General features: G+C 36.7%; 1 protein-coding gene across 15 annotated transcripts in view; it reads right to left on the bottom strand.

Moving 5' to 3' along the window:
* Positions 1-15,116, bottom strand: part of LOC126741664 (voltage-dependent calcium channel type A subunit alpha-1) — a 771,245-nt gene that overhangs the window by 75,154 nt on the left and 680,975 nt on the right. For 14 of the 15 annotated variants that reach the window (XM_050448189.1, XM_050448197.1, XM_050448188.1 and 11 more), the window contains one exon: positions 5,540-5,733. In XM_050448189.1, the coding sequence (XP_050304146.1) occupies positions 5,540-5,733 (194 nt within the window). Of the gene's footprint in view, positions 1-4,748; positions 4,782-5,539; positions 5,734-15,116 lie in introns of all 15 variants that reach the window. The other variant, XM_050448203.1, reaches the window with a different exon arrangement.

Genomic DNA, 15,116 nt, shown 5'->3' with positions numbered 1-15,116 from the left:
TATAATGACGTAAAATAATAACGTGAAATAATTAAAAAAAAAAACGTTTTTTAGACAAATATCTAGCACATCTTTTTCAAGTATGTACTATCAAAAACTTAAAAAATAAACTTGATTGTAAGTCATTAGCATAAAAATTAAAAAAGTTAGGAATAAAATAAAAATAATTAAAACTGCATTTTTTTCATCATTAAGGGTTGTTTTTAAGGGTTTAAGTTTCAAAATATTGATGTGTACTATAATCCCCAATGTAAAACTATATTTATCTTGCATATTTATATGAATTCTAGGTTGTAAAACACCTATTTTCGTTTTATTTTAATTTTAGTGGTTTGTTCTTTCATCCCCTATTTTAAAAGCAAATAATTAGGCATTTAATAAGTTTTTTTTATTTAACTGCCTTTTTATATTTCACTGTTACCGAGTTCCATATGCTAAGTGTTGTTATCACATTATGTAAATTTTATTAAATATTTAAAAAATGGCTATATGAACGAAGTTATTATTAATTAAGTGTATGTAATATTAGGTAGGTAGTATTACACGCTGCCCGCCGCGATGTATGGAAATATTCCTTATTAAAAATGTTTCAAACACCCCCCGTATCGTAAAGGAATGCCGCCGAAACTAAATAATGATTTACGACCGGGTAAAAAAAGTCGGCACTGTTTAGAAGTCCCTACTTCAAACGGCCGCAAGAGAGTGAACCTACTGTCTTGTTCTTTATACTGTGTCACTGACAACGAAAATGCGATAGTGCGGACTAGGAGATACGCTATCATTCTCTTATTAACTAGATATATTTAAGATGTGATGCAAACGTCGAATTCTTATAATATCTTGGACGGGCAAGAAAAACAAATATTTCAGTCCTAAGCAAGATTAAACCTGTAACATATATTTTTAGGAAACAATCCGAGCCGAATGGACTGATCTAGTTTTCAAGTTAATAAGAAAAATACAATTGAGAGAGAACTGACGCAGATGGCAACCAATTATAAGAAGGGTGGTCAATAACATGAATAGGGAATGAGATATTTAATAACCACCATGCATTATTGGGTGTAATGTTGAACTAAGAAAAATCCTAAACACGTCAAGGCACTTATTATTGGCAGGTTGAGCTTAACATGGAGTAACGTAGGAGTGAATTGAAAGAAGTATCCAAAACATTAATAGGAAAATTATTGATCTTGTTAACCAGCTTTTAGTAGTAATTAAAGTTTATTAAGAGAAGGTTTTGTGATTAGGTGGAAATATGTGGTAACATCTTACATTTTGTGACATATTTTCACATTGCGTCAATCTTAGTATTTGGCATAACTGGGTACAAACATTACTCCAAAAATTGTTTTAAGTGAAGCAATTAAATCGGGGTTTATATGCAAGAACTACAGGGAACTTACAATAATTGTGGAGTTAACATTACACTCGTACTTAAAAAACTGCAGAAAAAGAGCAGTTATCTTATTGTTAATTCATGGTTTGAGTTGAGAAATATTTTAACAACGCCCTTTCTTGAATTAAACTAATTTCTTCTGAATTCATTTTGACGTCAATGCCTAGAGGTTACCGTTAAAAGCTGATACCATATGCATAAAGTATAAACTCCGATTAAATTTCGAACCCTTAACTCTTTGACGCTGATCCTTCGAATTTTTTGATCCTTAATCCTTACTAAAATCCATTATTAATAACCACTTTTGAAAACTCACTAAGTAAACTACCGAGTAACAAGTCACATAGTCGCGTTTAGTAGTGACAATTAGTTGAGTCGTCATCCCAGATGTAGTAGTAATTTGATTCGCGCATCGTAGTCGCAGTCGAAGTGAGGAGTTGCTCATTAATTATCCCTGTTCTTTTTTACCCCTTACATCTTAATATTAGGCTCCCGTTCTCTCTCTCTCGCTTTTTCTCTTTATAATTACAGGCCCAAGAGTTGTAATTGTGTCAATCTAAGTCTTTGACTTAACTAGATATAAATATTACTAAAAAATTATAGTAAAGTAATTAAATCGACGTTTCAATAAAACATCTATGGAGATCTTTGCTTAAAATAGTTGTGCAGCTAATGATATACTGGTACTTTAGAAATCTAAGAAGAGTTATGCATTCCTAGAGGTTACTAGGGCACCCGGCCAAATTTAGTTTTGATAGTCTAGTTGAGACGTCTTTACATAGATGTAGTAGTCTCTTACCACTTACATTCTTATGCCAGATGTTTCCCTCCATCTTCAGAGGGTCCAGATGTCTAGCATACTCTTCATTAAGGCAACTGCTATACATTTAAATATATCGATTTTAAGTTTAGGCCCTATCGGGCGTTTCTCAGATCCCAGTCTAACATGGAAGTCCACCTTCTCGTTTCCTGCATGGCCTAAGTACCCAGGCTCTCACAGCAAAAACTTCAGGCAGAAATATAGTAGTATGCTCCCGCAGCGATTATGCCCTGCTGGTATTTGGTAACCTACCGCAAAGCTCTGCACCAGATATAGTTCATGCTGGAGTTATCTGTAGACCAGATGGTCTCCTTAATTAGCAATATAGGCCCATTGGAGGGCTACCACTCTTCTCAGCCTGCGATGTAGTTCACAAAATACTTGCAATGTACAGTCTCAGGTGCCATACAAGTCACTGTCCATCAGAAGGAAAAGGCACTCCTGTACACCAGATTTTTTATGACCAGTCTCACCAGCCCGTATTTCACCAAGGCCATATAGCCTATCCGCACTCCTCATTGCTTCGAATTGCACCACCCTTTCCAATGGCGAAAGAGCCAATAGCATCTCTATCGCTCTAGTTGCATAAAACCTGTTATACTGAGTCACGCAAGGTGTTGGACTCTATCCAGTTGGGCCCGGATTTTGCCTTCTCTGTGAATGACCTCCAAACGATAGCCTCGTATGTGAGAAGAGGTTTGACAATATATCAAATGAATCCACTTAAGAGTCTTATGGGACAGATCACAGGTGTTGCGGAAAACCCATAATCCGCAGATGACCTTCTTAATTCTAATATCTACGTGATCGTACTAGAAGAGTTTGGAATTTAAAGTGATTCTCAGAAATGGAACTGTCACAACAGATGGTGCGCCAAAGATCCGTCACTTCGTTAAATAGTAGCAGCTCTGCGTTTTTGTGGTTGATCCTCAGACCCTCCGAGAGACACTATTTGTCTACCATATGTAGAGGCACCATTTGTCTACCATCATGATGTGGCGGCGTCCTTCCACTGGCAAAGGATTACCAGGTGATTAGCGTAGGTCTATATGTATAGATCGGTCCTGTTTAAATGTTCGATTAAGCTGTCGACCACTATCCAACGTTTTGACAACCTCGCCATTGAGCTAAACAGATACATCATGCTTCTTGCCTTTATCCAACTCACCAAATAGGGCTCTGAGCTATGGCACTTGAGTGTTTGGCAGATAAGCGAAATGGGCATTATCAAACGCTCCTTCAATATCTAGGAACGCTCCCAGGCAGGCCTTACCAGTGCCTAGAGCACCCTCCACCATGAGATAGACCTATACCATCTTACGAGGTGATGTAAGACCAGGTTCGTGGATTTTCCTGTCTGGTAAGCGTATTATCCACAGTGGTATTTTGACCAATATGCTTTCTTTTAGATATATGTCAATCAGCCTCTCTAATATATTTCGCAGAAAACTGGAAAGCTGATTGAACTGTCTATCTCTTTATATTCTTAACACCAATAATTGTAGGTCCAAGAATTGCAGTCGCAGTGGATGTTGGTCGTTGTCGCATAGATGCAGTGTGTAAATCGAATCCCGAATTGTAGGCGTTGTCGAAATTAGTTGAAGAAGTTGCTCGGAAATATCTTTAGTTTACCTCAGTTCCTATGTCCTAAGATAAGTATATATATCGCTGTCTCTACTCTTGGTAGCCAGCTACAGATCGAAGTGTTGCAGTCGCAGTTGAAATAAATTATGTCTTAGTTGCCGATATCGAGTGAATAAGTTGAGTCGCGAGTCGAGTCACAGTTGCAACCAAGTTGAGAAGTTGCTCACAAATTCTCCCTATTCCCTCCTATCCTTTATAACCTAAGATGGATGTCTTTATCTTATGCGCATGGTTACCAATTAGAATTCCATACTCCCTAATATCGCAAAAAAAATATAGAACATTAGAACCCTCCATAGCCATAATTAAACCATTGTGTACCACTCTATTCGGGAGATAGAATATATATTATGTACCACTATACTGTCATGACCTTATATCTTTTAACAGATCATAGTGAATCTACCAATTAGTATTAGAATATATTATAATTTTAATGATCTCAAAAAAATGAATTGCAAAATTCTGTCCATAAATCTGTCATCCTCTTTTACTCTCTTCAATGCGTTTTCAAAACTTTATAAAAAAAGTGCTATTTAATTACTTTATTGTCAAAAAAGTTAAATTATGTGAAAATATTAAATTTATACAAAAAATAGCCTTTATGTACTAACAAGAACTCCAAATAAAGTAAAACACATCTAACAAAAATAACTACGGACGGATACTGTACTATGAATGAGAATCTTGAATTTTCTAAGAAAAAATACAAATTAATGGTCAAATACGTATACGAATATCTTAAATTATGATTTAAATGATGTGCCAAAGTTCACACATATAACCAAGATGCATAGAATTCATACGAATGTGACCATTTAAATACTTGAAAAACTTGTGAAAAGTGTGAATAAAAATAAAGTGAGTTTTAATAATTTATACTACCGCAACATTTGCAGATGGGCTATTTCCAAATCCCTGAAATGAAACAAAAATGACAAACATCTGTCTGGTAAAAGTAACTTTGTGTTTGGAAATTGGTTTCCATCTGTCTGTAACAATTGTGTATTGGTTTCTCATTTATAATACTTTATATACTTTTAAATATTTATTTCTTAGATCAAAAATGTTTTGTCTTAAAATATACATAGGAAAATATTTTGATCTAGGAAACTTTATATGAGACACATCGATTCGAGCTTATAAATGGGGGAACTACTAGACATAAGTTATTTGTGAAAGATAGAATGTCTAACTCTAAAAAGTGTTACTAACTTTAAGGAAAGCTATACTAGCAAATTTTTTTTCATTTAATTATTAAGAACATAATATTCGGGAAGTTTTCTGTCTAATATAGCTTTCACTGCTAAGGATTCTTTCTATTTTTTTTTTCACAAAAGTGTTTTGTCTAAAATAATCCATATATTTTTTCTATGACGGAAAGAGTCACACAAAAAAACACATATAATAAAGAAATCATATCATAGGAGAATGAAAACCATGAAGTGTGGTATGACATGTTAAATTTGATAAAGTAAATTAGCTTATTGTACAATAACATTAATTAAACAAATAAGTATATAAGATGTTTAACTAAAAATGTAGCAGTCGTACCTGAAAAAAAGTTTATTTTTTGTAAAGATATGTGTTAAAATGTGAGTGAATCGAAAAAAATCCTATTGATTAATTAAGTTATAGTATGCTAGGTCTTAACGGATTAATAATAGTTAACTGACCTGTCCTCCAGTTCGTGCACTTCTCCAGGTATCCAATATGAGAAGTGCAGCGTATATTTTACCAACTGTCATTTTTCCTGTATTCAAATCACAATTGGGCGGCACCAGTATGTTCACCATGTTTTTAGCTTGCAAGGGCCAGATATTTTTGATTGTCTCTCGAAGTTCCTTGTCAGCTTGGTCCATCTCTTCCGCTAAGTTAAAGATTGAAGGTTAATATTTTTTAAATAAAAAACATATTAGATTAATGTAATTAGATATTTGTTTTTAAGGCAAACTTAAATTGAACGAGATGAACATCGGCTGTCACAAGAACGGAAGAAATATAAAAAATAACAGAAGACTTCTATCGATGACTATATGAAAGCAAAGTCACTCTACTGCGAGGTGAATCAAACAGAAAAAAACCTTTTATAAAAGGTAAAAACACAAAATCTACAGCATCACAGAAACATTTAATAAACTGACAAAGGTTACATGTTTCGCTCGAGTAAAGCTTCTTCAGATCTATAATAATTAAGATGATGTAGTCCGAAGAAAGGAAAATTCAACAAAAAATTACCATGTCATACACAAAACACCTAACATATAACTAAATAAAGCTTCCAATAACGTGGCACTATATATGTACAAAGAACTTACCTAAACAATCAAATCACCTTATACATTTCATAATTAAGGTTATTAAAAAATAGGTGGCCATCAAATTTAAACCTTTCATTAACACAGGACAGATCTGGGCTTTTAAAACCTCCAGCAAGTCTTGTTTTTTACTTTTATTGCACTGATGAAGTATTTTTATATTTTGGTCAGAAAAATTATGTTTGGAGTCGAGGAGGTGATTAGCAAAAGCCAATCTGGTGACTGTGATATCGGTATTTTTAAATTTATAATATTGGGCCTTGGGTTCACTAATCCTAGTAGAAATCTTCCTACCAGACTGGCCGACGTAAACTGCAGGGCACTCTTTACACCTTATCTTATAAACTCCCGGTAAAGATAGCAGGGGTAGTTTATCTTTAGTTTTAGTTAGATGTTTTTTTAATGTATTATTGGTTTTGAAAGCTGGGGTTAAGCCAAAGGGAGAAAAAAAAGCGGGATAGTTGAAACGAAATTGGTCCAAAATAAGTAAACGACCTAAAACTATTAATATAGTTTGTTTTTTGTTGGATTAAATTAAATGATGATTTATACTTATTCACATACTGAAAATACATTTTATATATAGGTTTAAGAGGGAAAAAGTTACTGACTGCTAATTGTTTAATTGTAAAAAATTCTTTTTTAAAAGCTTCACGAGAAAGTGGGATATTAAAAAGTCTGTAAAACAAACAAAGGAAAGCAGCAAATTTATGTGAGGACCATGATATTGAATTATATTGTATGATATTATCTGTTGTTGCTTGTTTTCGGAATATTTCAAAGGATATCTTATTTATTTCCTTTTTAAGTAATAAATCTAAGAATGGTAAGGTTGTCTTGTGTAACCAAGTTACAAAATTTTCTGTATTTCTTTTATTTATCTATAGAATTACTTGGTTCTTTTTCCAACTTAAATTAATAATTTTCAAGATTCCTATTGACAACTAAGCTTTGCTCAGTAAAGTTAGGAAAGTTTCTATTTTGTTTATAAATGCGCGACCGCGTTAATTATTAATTTATCACCGCGTTAATACCTCAGCACCGTTCGTGTCCGTACCACCACTACTGTTACCGCGTTTACTAAATACCGCGCATGTCTGTGCTCTATATAACGCGATGCGGCAGTCCGTTGAGTAGCAGATAGTTGGCAGTTGGCAGTTAAGCATTTGTCGGGTCGACGGCAGTTAGTTGGAGTTGGCAGTTGACCAGATCAGCAGTCAAAAACGGCAATCCTACCAAGCAGAATACCACAAACCACCCAGAAACGGCGGACAACAGCGTGAACTCGTCCCCCATAGTCAGCGGGGGGCCAAACCACCGACGTCAAAGACGCCAAAGCACAACCGAAAATGAGAAGCGAGAAGAACTAGAGCGGGGTAAGTCTCTAGCTGGCACTCCTTACCCCTCCCAAAAACCTCTCCTGGAACGGAGATACTTAAAAACTCCTTCCCCTTCCTTAAATCCTGTCCATATCATGGAAGCAGAAAAACCACCTTTCAGTGCAAAGGTGTACAAAGACATCTGCATAGGCCTCGAGATCCAGATAAAAACCCTTCAATCGAGCATTGAGGACAAGAATTTTAAATATAAAGCTCTGGAAAGTGAAAATGAATCACTTAAAAATAAACTAAAAACATTGAGGAAGAGTTCGATCTCCTCAAGGAAGAAAATTCTGTTATCAATGCTCAATTGAGGGAAATGAATGACAACATGGAAAAAATTCTTGAGATAAATGAAAAGCAAAAAAAATACAATAAAACTCTTGCCGAGCAACTGGTAGCGCTGCGGGACCAGATAAACGAAGACCAAAAAAATCCAGAAAAAGATCTAGAAAAGATGCAAACATCTCCTCCCCGCGAGAGGAGGAGATGCAGCAGTCTGAAGAATCGGAACCAAACACCGACACCGAAGAACCTGGTCCCTCAGCGCGCCCAGGGGCCGCGGCGGGACGTGACACAAGACCTGAAAAGAATCCACTGTTCATGCCACTTAACAATCTATCTATTGCAGGAAAAGGGAGGAGTGCTGACCCTAGCAGTCCTAAAATTCCCAAGGTTGTCATTAGAGACACCACAAACTGGGCCAAAAAATACGAAACGATAATGAATAATAAAATAAACATACTTAAGGTACAAAAGGAGAGGCTGGGTTCAGCACTCTTCCCAAAAACTGCACAGGATCATAGAAACCTGACTGCTCTCCTCAGGGAGAGGGAGGTGGAATTCCACTCCTTCTTCCTCGAGGAGGACAGGAAATTAAATCTTATTTTAAGAGGTTTTGACAGAAATTTTGACCTTAGAAAGATAGAGGAGGCACTGAACCGGATGGGATTCGAGCCAGAAGAAATGGGCTGGTTTAACACCGGCCCAGGTCGAAGAAGGCAAACGGATCTCATCCGGTTCCTGATAAACAAAGAACAGGAGGATGTCTACAAGGTCGACAACCTTATGAATATTAGGGTCCGAGTGGAGCGCCTCAAAACTTTCAAAATCAACAACATAAGGCAGGTGGGACAGTGCCATCGCTGTCAGGAATTTGGGCACGCCGTGAGCAATTGCAACGCGGGGCCGCGTTGCCATAAATGCAAAGAAAAACATATTTACACGGAATGCAAAAAAGAACGAGCAGCACCGGCCCAGTGTTGCAATTGCGGCAGCGACCATCCGGCAAGCTATTGGCGCTGTCCCAAAAACCCCAATTTTATAAACAGTAAAAAAAACTACGCAGATGCGCTAAAAAGAGAGCCCACATCGGGCCCTGTACTCAGGGGGGCAGAGAATACAAAACATCTGGGTTTGGAGGCCGAACAGGTGAAAACACCTCTGCAAAATAATACTTTAATAACTCTTTTATCCTTGTCGGAGGATGTAATAAACTTAAAAATAGATAATCTAATAACTAAAATAAACAAATTAACTTCTAACCCGGCTTTCAAATTGCTATTATAAAATCTTTCTCTTTTCTAAAAAACATTAAAAAAAAAACATATCTAAAAACAAAGTAAACATAACTGGCCCAAAACTGACGAGCTGGGTGGGCGTGTCCTAGATCTGTAAATCCAACCAATCCCAGCCGCCCACTCAACCTATAAATATAACCAACGCTTCCTCATCCCATTCAGTCTAGTCCCACGTTCCGTGCCATCACAAGCTAGAGCACCTCGATGCGACCAAGAAAAAAAAGATAGGCGCCAAAAACATCAATAACAAATTTTATCAGGAAACCGGCAAGAGCCAGCGAAGCTACGCCGGAGAATTCAGTGCGAACAAGCAAGAGTAGCAGTCCTCTGAGAACAGTCCGACCGAGAAGACCTACCGCAGCGCCAACAGTAACCGACCGAGGTAAGCCCCACAGTACCGTACAAATAATAGAAGAAATACTACCACAAAATATACGAAGCCCTAAAAAAATTAAACTTCACGAAATAAAAGACCTTATAGCATTACAGCTAAACAGAAAAGCACCAGGTTAGGACAATATAAATAATAAGATGCTAAAAAAGCTACCTGACAACACACTAATGGATTTATTAATAATATATAACCAATGTCTTAACCTGTGCCATTTTTCTGAAGCTTGGAAAAGGGCAATAGTGACAATGATACCAAAACAGGGGAAAAACTTAGCAAAACGGGACAGTTATCGACCCATCAGCCTGTTACCAATAATTGGGAAAAATTTTGAAAAAGCGGTACTTAACAGGCTGAGAGAGGAAACGGAAGAATTAAAAATAATCCACAAAGAACAACATGGCTTTGTCACTTAACAGAGATGCAGCTGGCGAGAATTCAACAAAGGTTAGTAGACTCATTTAATGCAAGATATTCAACCGCCATGATCACACTCGACATCGAAAAAGCTTTCGATCGGGTGTGGCATGGCGGATTGATACACAAAATGATAAAATTCGGTATGTCCGCCGGTATGGTGAAACTAATTCAAATTTTTTTAAGAGGAAGAGCTTTTACATCCAAAATTGAAGATAAAACTCTACCATATAGAGAAGTGAGAGCGGGAGTGCCCCAGGGCTCCCCGCTCTCTCCAACACTTTTCAACATTTACCAGGCGGACATACCGAAAAACGATCATTACAATTAGCATTATTCGCTGATGACACCTGCGTTTTCGCCAGTTGCAAATACTTGGACCAGTTAAATGCTTATATACAAAGCCACATAGATAAACTGTGCCTATGGGCAAAAACATAGAAGATAAAGATCAATGAAGATAAGACGGAAGCAATTCTAATCACAAAAAAGCAAGATCGCGACATTCCAAACTTGGTGGTATTGGGCACAGAGGTTCCCTGGAAGAGCGAGATTCGCTACCTAGGGGTTTTTTTGATAAAAGAAATAATTTTACTTTTGACATAAAAAGGCAGCTTAATCAATGCAATGGCCTGGTACAGAAACTTTATTCCTTTTTGGGTCGAAAGAGCAAGATGTCGATTGAGACTAAATTCCTCGTTTATAAACAAATCATCAGACCTAAACTCCTCTATAGCTCATGTGTGCTAACAAATATCACAAAAACAAACCTCATCAAACTAGAACGATTTCAACATAAGACACTAAGAATAATTACAAATGCACCTATATACGCAAGAAATATAGACATAAGAGAGGACTGCCGCATCGAGACCATAGAGGAGTTTATAAAAATGAAACATATTAAATTTAAAGAGCGCATAAGGTCCCTCGAGAACGAAGAATTCAAAAAATTCCTACTTAAATGGCGAGAAAACCGACCATGGAGAGGCGTTTTCTCTTAAACGAAACCCAAAAGGTGACCCACAAATGTAAATAGCTCACCGCATAATCGACCTCATCCAAAATGCCATTTGACGGCAAAACCCAAACGACACCGTTTAAAATGCTATGTTTTCTCCGCTACTAACTGCAAAGTAAACGATCATCAGCTTTCGCTTCGGGGAGGCGTGGCCTCCGCTTGGGCGAGCCACCAATCCGAGAGCGATCCAAACCTATAAATATAACCCACCTTTTCACATCCCGACAGTCGATTCCCATGCTCCGAGCCTTATAAACCAAAGCACTCTGATGCGACCGCATAAACAAAAGATAGGCGTCTAAATCTCGGAAAATAAATAATCAGAAGACCGGCAGGAGCCACGCAGCTAGTCCGGAAAACACCAGTGCCAAGATGATGATGACAATACCGTACATCGCTCCGCCGCCGCCAGCTCCTTCACTCCGCCGCTTTTGTCAGCATGTAAGTATAATAAGTAAGAAGGTAGGCAAATCCTTTTTTCCTATTCCTAGTGTCCACAGGATATATGGGGTTGCGTGCCGGACCGTTACGGGGTAACACTGTGTATTCCTTAAAAAGTGCAGAGGGCTACGTGTCGGACCGTCACGAGGTATCACCCTGCTTTGGATATTATCCCATTATTCCCAACCTGACAATATTGCCAACTTCTACTTACATAATTAAGACCGCGTCTACCGACATTTTAAACAGAGTTAGCCAAGGTTACGAGCGACCGCATTTATTTTCCATATTAGACCGCTTAATTAGCCTGTGGTTGACTTACCGCTTACCATTCCGATTAATACCGACCGTTTCATGCTTTATTTTCTCTGAGCTGTATCTGATCCGTTTATTCACTGCCATAAATTACCATACCGCATTTACATTTTGCTTACCGACATGGGTTCTCTTCATTGCACTCCTCCTCTTCTCGCACCGTGTCGTATTGAATTTGGCCGTATATAAGGCTTATTGAGAAGTTTTAGTAAGGAGATGACATGTTGGGTTTGGGGATGAATAAATGTAATTTTGTTTCAATGTTGCCTATTGTTTTACTCACACAGAAGACCCTGGATTACTCTCCACTGTTTAAAGGCTACCCGATAGGCCGTGGTCCCTCATCCACATTAAACTTGAGGGTGGCGCCCGAGATAATGGTTGGACAACCAACTACAAACTTTATAAATAACCCAGAAGATCAAGAGGGGATTTAAAAAATTAGTAAGCGCCAGTAAATACCGTTACACCTGTTCCTGTTCGATTGTGAACTGAATTTTAGAGTGAAGAGAGTTGACATAATTATGGAAATTTGTAAGCTCTACCTCACTTCTATTCCAAATCATACACATATCATCCATATACCGTTTATAAAAGATGATGTTACTTTTTAAATTACTGCTCATTATTTTTGTTTCTAAGTTACTAAGAAATGGCGATAAATAAGAGCCCATTGCTACTCCTTCTTTTTGTTTAAAAAAATGGTTGTTAAATTGGAAAAAAATTTGATCTAACACAGTAGAAAGAAGTAAAAGTAGATTTTCCATCAAGAGTGAATCAGGAACCTCGAGACCCTTGAGAAGCTCTTTGACTAAAACCAGACAATCAAATGCTTGGAAATAAGTTTTTCACGTCTAGCGATATAAGTTGGGCTGTATCTGAAACGTGAACATTCTGAATGCTCTTGGTAAAATTCACTGAATTTATTAGAGAATATGGCGCTTTGAAGTTTGATACATTTCTAAAAAAGTTATTAAGCCAAGATGATAACTGGTAACAAAGGAAGTCAACAAAACCAAAGATCTAATTGGCATGCTAGTTTTATGGACTTTTGGCAACCTATATAATAGAGGGGTCTTAGGGTTCATGGTATATAGTTTTTGTCTTGTGGAATGAAAATATTCTAAGGTTACCAAGGTCATGTCTAAGACTTTTTTAAATTTATTAAAGAATGGACCTGTGGGATCTCTCCTGATCCTTTCAAAGTAATCTGTGTTTAGAAAATCCAATATTTTATTTATGTACTCGTCCTTTCTTAACGCAAGTATGGCTTTTGTAAAAACTATAACGTTGTCCCTCATTTTCTTTTTTATTGATCTTAATATTTTGTTATTGTTTTGATGTATTCTTTGTCTATTGTTAAGGAAGCAATTTTGATTTAAAAAGAAAATTACTCTTGATCTTAAAATGTTCTTGCTTAATATATCGGTTGACTGCTGAGCATTTTCAGCCTCTATAGCCAATGTTTCCCTAATGCACCCTACAGACTTCGTTCTTTTTCATCCGTTCACATCGCCGCGATTCAGAATGTCATGTTGAATCGCTGAATTTTGCTAGCCACACACTGCGGGCAATCCTGGCAGTAAATTTGTGTTCGTCTTGTGCTCAACGTAATTCACTACGTCAAGAAGAGAAAACAATTATTAGCAGTGGCAGCGGCGATTGCCGTTTTAAGTAAAGAAAGTGAAAAGAAAAAACGAAGATCAATTTGGGTGAAAAAATGGCTTTTAAAACAAAGGACTTTTTCGCATGTTAACTTATTATCAGAACTTAAATTAGCACCCACATTGGTTTAGTTACTTAAGGATCGATAAAGAAACATACTTAGAATTGTTGGGGCTGGTGAGTCCTTATATTATTAAACAGGACACCCAGTTAGGGGAAGCCATTCCTTCACACGAAAGACTAACAGTAACTTTGCGTTATCTCGCAACAAGAAGATGATATGAAGATGCAAAACATGTAAAAATAGTTTTCCCCCAAATAGTGGTTCTTTCTATTATATTTACAAAGGAAGTAACAGTCTCGTATTAATGGCAATAACAAATGCCAATTACGAGCTTATTATGGTTGATTTTGGAACAAGCGGCAGAGTTTCTGATGGTGGAGTTATTGAATATACTGAATTTTACAGAACACTATTAAATAAATAATGAGTTAAAAATACCTGAATCATCTAAACCACGTAATACTGACAAGTTACATCCTTACGTTTTTATTGGCGATGAAGCATTTGCTCTAAGGAAAGATTTCTTAAAGCCCTTTAATTAGAAAGAACTAGAGAGGAAAAGACATATATCTGATTATAGATTATCTCGAGCATGACGTGTAGTGGAAAATATTTTCGGAATAATGGCTGCAAGATTTAGAATTATTCTACAAACTATAAATTTGAAACTGGAAAATACTGAGAAAGTAGTTATGGCTGCTTGTGTTCTACATAACTATTTAAGGGAAAAAAGAGGTGACTATTATACACCTCAGCCTGACCAAGAAGGACTAGAAGTTGCTGCTGCAAAGGATTTTCCAAATTTACAGAAAAGTCACAACAGACACGCGTCAGATGCAGAAAAAGCAGTTCGTGAATTGTACAAAAACTATTTTTGTAGTGAAGGTGCCGTTCGATGGCAAAATAATAGAATTAAAAAAAGTTATATATACACCCTGTATATATATATATATATAGGGTGTCTCACGACGAATAGACGCGATCAATATCTCAAAAACTAATTTTTCAAAAATTTTGAAAATTTGGCAACAGGGCAGAGTCGATGGGGGCCACACAACTAAAATATTTTGACAGTTGTGACGTTTCCGGTTATACCGGAAGTAGGTGTCAACTTCGTTATTTTTAATGGAACACCCTGTATATTTTTACATTTTTGGCTTCCACGTGAAATTCTAGGTATTTTTTGTGTATAATGTCCTATACCTAAGTGTAACCGTTTTTAAGATATTTTTAATTTCATGTGAAAAACTATGTTTATAAGCCCTAACATAATTACCGATTACTCCCTTTTAGTAGAATTTATTTATTGGTTAGTTTTGACCGACGATGCAACACAGCCTTACTTCGGTTTTTGTTAGTTTTGGAACGGCCGACGGTACTAATCGCGGCGATGTGAACGGATGAAAAGGAACGAAGTCTGTGGGGGGCATAACACATCGGTCGGTTCTAGCACAGTCTAACATCTATATACTTTGAAAATACTCTTATACGTTGAAATTTATATACTTTGGTTCTAGTAGGAAGATTATATTTTAAACATTTGTCGTTAAATTTTAATTCGACTTCGGAAAAAGAAACACCACTAAGGTTCATAAATCTATCGTGAAAAACATGACTAAAATTACTTCTGCGATATTCGTCGAAATCATTGAGTCTAAGAGA

This window comes from Anthonomus grandis, chromosome 10 (genome assembly GCF_022605725.1).
Source record: "Anthonomus grandis grandis chromosome 10, icAntGran1.3, whole genome shotgun sequence".
NCBI classification, from domain to species: Eukaryota; Metazoa; Arthropoda; class Insecta; order Coleoptera; family Curculionidae; genus Anthonomus; species Anthonomus grandis.
The sequence above is the reverse complement of the archived record's forward strand: the minus strand, read 5'-3'. Positions and strand labels throughout refer to the sequence as shown.